Source organism: Vigna umbellata, chromosome 7, assembly GCF_029865625.1.
Source record: "Vigna umbellata cultivar VRB3 chromosome 7, Vumbellata_1.0, whole genome shotgun sequence".
Classification (NCBI taxonomy): domain Eukaryota; kingdom Viridiplantae; phylum Streptophyta; class Magnoliopsida; order Fabales; family Fabaceae; genus Vigna; species Vigna umbellata.
This window is the reverse complement of record NC_142171.1, coordinates 37,141,223-37,147,468: the sequence shown is the minus strand read 5'-3', so window position 1 is coordinate 37,147,468 and position 6,246 is coordinate 37,141,223. Positions and strand designations below refer to the sequence as shown.

Sequence of the window (6,246 nt, the reverse complement as noted above, 5' to 3'; positions counted from 1 at the left end):
ACCTTCTCTCTTCGATAACTCATCTTCTTCTTCTCCGATTCACTTTCCAGAACCGTAGGAGTGTTCGTCCAGTTGAGACCTTTCATTTGGACCGAACAGAACTTGGATCGGAACTGGTAAGTTTTTCTGTCTTAAGCTTCGTCCTTTTCTGGTCTCATGCGAACCCTAGTTGGTTGCATGAATGGGTTCTAGGTCTGAGTTTTGGTTGATTGTTTTGGTGTCTTAGTTTTACGTGGGAACTGTGGAACGAAACTTGAGAGTAGAAGTGGTTAGAGGAAACCCTAGAATCGTGCTTTTGGAAGATCACTGATATCCAGGTAAGGGAAGCTTACATATATTTAAATTTATACGTGTATGATTGTATGAAAGCATGATTGGGTTGTCTGTATGAAATCTTTGTATGCGTGATTTTCTGATCTGCATGAACGAGCCCTGTTGTGCTGTTATGAATGTACTGATATGATTTTCTGGATTGTTGAGCTGCATGCATGGTTGAATCGTATGGATGAATACTATAATGTATGAATTGTTAAGATGTTGATTATTGAATATGAAGTAATCTGGAAGTGAGAGTGTAAAGTTCATAAATCTGAGATTCATTTGAAGTATAAAGTTTAGGTTAAAATGTTGAAATCTGAAAAATTGGCTAAGGTTGATAATTCTGCACTTAAATCCTACTTTTGTTAACTAACGCTCGTCACTGTACGGTCTTATACCGTTCGGTTTTCCTTATGATACTTTAAAATGGAATTCTTTCATTTGGAAAGAATTCTGCTCGAGAACGAGCGTCCCCCTTTGAGTAAATAAGCGTTCGGCCTTATGTCGAGCGTTCGTTGTTGATAGCGTTCGGCCTTCTGTCGAGCGTCAGTCTTTAATAGCGTTCGACCTCATGTCGAGCGTCAGTCTTTAATAGTGTTCGACCTCATGTCGAGCGTCAGTCTTTAATAGCGTTCGACCTCATGTCGAGCGTCAGTCTTTAATAGCGTTCGACCTCACGTCGAGCGTCAGTCTTTAATAGCGTTCGACCTCATGTCGAGCGTCAGTCTTTAATAGCGTTCGACCTCATGTCGAGCGTCCGTTTTAAATAGCGTTCGTCCTGATCTCAAATAGCGTTCGTCCTGATCTCAAATAGCGTTCGTCCATACAGTGAATTAACGTTCGTCTTTTTATGGAAGTATAACAAAGAATGAAAATGTGATATTGAGAGAATTATAAAATGAACGAACCATATATGGGGTGAAATTATGAGATTGATAATTGAACGAGCGTTCCAAGGAGGAACGACTCTGATTGGTTATTGAATTTAGTAAAGTATGACTGTGGATAAGTTTAGACTCGCTGTCCATCCTGATGTTCCGTGATACGCCTCTTCAAGTAGAAGGGGGTACTCATGTGTGGGAACGGCAGGAGGTCCTTAGTCCATAAGTTAACATGGGCGACGTAAGAACGGACTTACCTCGAGTGGCAGCTGTTTGGTGTTATCCCAGTTACTACATCACTCGGGTGCAAGGACGCTTGAAACTACACAGATTCATACAGTCCGGACGGTCTGTCTAGAATATTTATATTTATGTTTTGATTGAAGTTATATGCGTATGTACTGATTGTGTGATGATGTGAATATAAATGTTGAAGTATGAATTTAAAATACGTAAGCTTACCCTTGTGTTTTCCTTGTGTTGTCCTGGTCTCTGTACGTTCGTCTTGTCTTTGCAATGATCATCCATGTGGATGTGAGCAGATGGTGGAGCGTCCCTTGAAACACTGCTGGAAGAAGAAAATTTGGAGGACGCGACGCTGGTGGATGTTGAAGTGAAAGCCGAGCCCTAGAGCGCTCGCCAGTATAGTATAGTTTATTACGTGTTTTATGTAGACGTTCGGTTGTAATCCTGTAAAACCGTTCGTCCTTAAACTCTTTATATTATGGCGTTCGTCATTTCTGTATGCTTTATGAACGTTCGTCATCTTAGTGCTCGTTCGGTTTTTGTAAGACTGCACTGTTTATTATCTTAATGTAATTAATCTTGATTATGGTAATTACTATATTTTGGGATGTTACATTAGTGGTATCAGAGCAGTTTTGTTCTCTTAAGGACGCTGTAGGTTATGAGCGCATTACGTTTTTACTGTGTGCTTATCGTGTGTTTAATAAGTTAATGTTTTAACCGTTAGACACTTCTAACGTTCGTTTTCTCTGGTACAGAAAACGATGGCCCCTAGACTCCCTCCTCCACCCCAACCTAACGAACCTGATACGTCCAACCACGCCAGGTTGTTGGAGACAGTGATAGACCGTTTACAACAGCAGAATACGACCCTAATGGAACAAAACGCCACCCTGATGCAGCAAAACCAAGCTGCCATGCAAAGTCTGGAAGCTTCCCGTGCTAGCTCGGAAACAACCCAGCGACAGCTGATGGAGATTTTAGCATCAACCAGGCACACTGCGGGAGCGTCTTCTTCCAACGCTGCCCCGCCTACTGCTGAGTGGACCCTGGAGAGTTTCCTCCAACACCACCCGGCTAAATTCAGTGGGAAATGCCTTCCTGATGAGGCAGACCAGTGGCTGAGAGATATGGAGCGTATTTATGATGCTAAGAGGTGTCCGGATGAGAGCCGCTTGGCTTTTACAGAGTATTTGTTGACTGGAGAAGCAAGTCACTGGTGGACGAGTATGAAGGCCATCTTAACGGACGCTCGGAATCCAGTAACCTGGGAGGTTTTCAGAGGCAAGTTTTATGAGGAGTATTTCCCGGACAGCGTACGTTACGCTAAGGAAGTTGAGTTCCTTCAACTGGCACAAGGAACCAAGTCTGTGTCGGAGTATACCAACACCTTTAAACACCTCCTGAGGTTCAATACGATGGCTACTAACGAGGAGTGGCAGTGCAGGAAGTTTGAGAATGGGTTGAGAAGTGATCTGAAAGTGTTGATCTCAAGTTTGTGTATTCGGTCTTTTCCTGCCATGGTCGAGCGAGCCAAGGTTTTGGAGAAGAATATGGCAGAGGCAGAACGGTTGAAGAGGCAGCAAACAGTGAGTAGGGGACCAATGGTGTCCAGGGGAGGTGCTGTACAGAGGAGACCTCCTTACGCTCGTCCAAATCAGTCTTCTCAGACGAGCGGATCACAAGCAGTAGTCCCGGTCGGACAGTCTGGACAGGGAGGTGTTGTTTGTTTTCGGTGTGGAGGACCACATTATAGGTCTTCATGCCCTCAGTTGGTGGGAGTAAAGCAATGCACTCGTTGTGGAAAAAACGGGCACCTGGATCACGAGTGCAATATGAGTGGGCGTGCTGTGATGAGGCCACCTAATGCTGGAAGAAATCAGCCAAGAGGAGGACGAGCCCAAGCTAGTGGGCGAGTGTATGCTATAACGAGCGCTGAAGCAGCGAGTTCAGGTAACCTTATTGTTGGTGAATGCATGCTGTTTGGTAGACCCTGCTGTGCTTTGTTTGATTCGGGGGCAACGCACTCCTTCATCTCGAAGGCGTGTGTTGAAAAGCTGGGATTAGAAGTGAGCGAGATGCAGTTTGATCTGGTGGTGTCGACCCCAGCAGCTGGTGAGGTTAGGACGTCCACTATGTGCGTCAAGTGTCCTATAGAAGTGGATGGGCGTAGGTTTAAAGTTAGCCTCATCTGCTTACCTCTTCAAGGTTTGGAGGTTATCTTAGGAATGGATTGGTTGGCTGCCAATCGTGTTCTTCTTGATTGTGGAGCGAAAGAGTTTATCTTCCCTGGTGTAGATGAAGAAGTTCTTTCAGTGACGCTCGGTCAGCTGAAAGAAGACATTATGGAAGGCGCCAGCTGTTTCTTGATTATGACTCACGAGGATCAGGAATCCAGAGGAAGGGTAGAAGAACGATCGTCCACTAGAAACGGTAAGGGACGATCAGTTGTGGACGAGTTTGCGGACGTTTTTCCGGAAGAGATCCCTGGACTTCCCCCTCAGCGTGAAGTGGAGTTTACAATTGATTTGGTGACTACAGCCGCTCCCATCTCGGTTCAGCCATATAGGATGTCGCCTGCGGAGTTATCTGAACTAAAGAAGCAGATTGAGGAGTTGATAGAGAAGAAATTTATTAGGCCGAGCGTATCACCCTGGGGAGCGCCCGTGCTGTTAGTAAGGAAGAAGGATGGCAGCTCTCGGTTGTGTATTGACTACAGGCAATTAAACAAGCTGACCATCAAGAACAAGTACCCTTTGCCGAGGATAGATGACTTGCTAGATCAACTACATGGGGCTGCAGTATTCTCGAAGATTGATTTGAGATCCGGATATCATCAAATTAGGGTTAAAGAAGATGACATCCAGAAGACAGCATTCAGGTCGCGATATGGGCATTATGAATATGTGGTGATGCCTTTTGGAGTAACGAACGCTCCAGCCGTGTTCATGGAGTACATGAACCGCATATTCAGGCCCTATTTGGATAAGTTTGTGGTTGTCTTCATAGATGATATCCTCATCTATTCCAAGACTGAAGAAGAGCATGAAGAGCACCTTAGACTCGTACTTGGAGTGTTGCGGGAGAAAGAATTATATGCCAAGTTGTCTAAGTGTGAATTCTGGATGAAGGAGATCCAGTTTTTGGGTCATGTGGTGTCGGCTGGAGGCATCTCGGTGGATCCAGCGAAAGTGCGAGCGGTATTGGATTGGGAGAGTCCGCGTTCGGTCACGGAGGTACGTAGTTTTGTTGGACTGGCGGGCTACTACAGACGTTTCATTGAAGGTTTTGCTAAGATAGTAGCGCCGCTAACCCAATTGACCCGTAAAGATCAGCCGTTCGCTTGGACTGATCGTTGTGAATCCAGTTTTCAAGAGCTGAAGATCAAGCTGACGAGCGCCCCAGTGCTGGTTATTCCGGATACGTCTAAACCATTTGAAGTCTATTGCGACGCTTCTCATCAAGGTCTGGGTTGTGTTTTGATGCAAGAGAGGCGAGCGGTAGCGTATGCGTCTCGGCAGTTGAGGATTCACGAGAGGAATTATCCAACGCACGACCTGGAGTTGGCAGCGGTCGTTTTTGCACTGAAGATCTGGAGGCATTTCTTGTATGGATCCACGTTCCAAGTTTTCAGTGATCACAAGAGTCTCAAGTACCTCTTTGATCAGAAGGAGTTGAATATGAGGCAGAGGAGGTGGCTTGAGTTCTTGAAGGACTATGATTTCGAGTTGCTCTATCATCCAGGAAAAGCGAACGTGGTAGCGGACGCTCTGAGCAGAAAAGTGGTGCATATGTCGTCTATGATGGTGCGCGAGTTGAGCTTGGTGGAGAGTTTCAGAGATCTAAGGTTACAGTTTGAGTTTGAACCGAACAGCATCAAGTGCTGTAACCTTAGAATAGCTAGCAACGTGTTCGACCGAATCAAAATGAAGCAGCGTGAGGATGAAGATCTGGTGAAGATACTAGACTCGCTCGTTTCAAAGAAAGATAAGGAATTCAACACAGGAACGGACGGCATGCTGCGTTACAAGGGTAGGACGTGCATTCCTAATGATGGCGAACTGAAGAGGATCATTCTGGAGGAAGGCCATCACAGTCGTCTTAGTATACACCCTGGCATGACCAAGATGTATCAAGACCTCCGGAAATCGTTTTGGTGGCCTGGAATGAAGGGTGATGTCGCTCGTTTTGTGGCATCATGTCTAACTTGTCAACGAGCGAAGGCAGAATATCAAAGACCTGGCGGATTGCTTCAACAATTAGAGATTCCCGAATGGAAGTGGGATAGCATATCCATGGATTTCGTGACTCATCTACCACGCACGGTCAGGAATCATGATTCAATCTGGGTGATCGTGGATAGGCTAACCAAGAGCGCCCACTTCCTAGCTGTCAACTTAAAGATGTCGTTAACCAACTTAGCTAAGTTGTATATCCAGGAGATCGTTCGTCTGCATGGGGTACCTTCGAGCATAATTTCAGATCGTGATACAAGGTTTACTTCACGGTTTTGGCAGTCACTTCAAAGCGAGCTTGGTAGTAGATTACAAATGAGTTCAGCCTACCACCCTCAGACGGACGGCCAGTCTGAACGAACCATCCAGACGCTAGAAGATTTACTGAGGACGTGCGTCCTAGATCACTTAGGCGCATGGGATGAGGTTCTGCCGCTAGTGGAGTTCACGTATAACAACAGTTTCCAGGCGAGCATTGGAATGGCACCGTTTGAAGCACTCTATGGGAGGAAATGCCGAACGCCACTTTGTTGGTTCAAAGAAGGAGAGCACGTACTAACTGGACC

At 45.7% G+C, this 6,246-nt stretch overlaps 1 protein-coding gene across 1 annotated transcript; it reads left to right on the top strand.

The window, feature by feature from the left end:
• Positions 1–2,209: 2,209 nt before the first annotated feature.
• On the top strand, positions 2,210–5,304 carry LOC148195883 (uncharacterized). The gene is made up of 4 exons (XM_088095314.1): positions 2,210–3,398; positions 3,654–4,090; positions 4,178–5,007; positions 5,190–5,304. Exons 1-4 carry the CDS (start codon positions 2,210–2,212, stop codon positions 5,302–5,304), a joined length of 2,571 nt encoding a protein of 856 aa, XP_087951440.1.
• Positions 5,305–6,246: the final 942 nt, after the last annotated feature.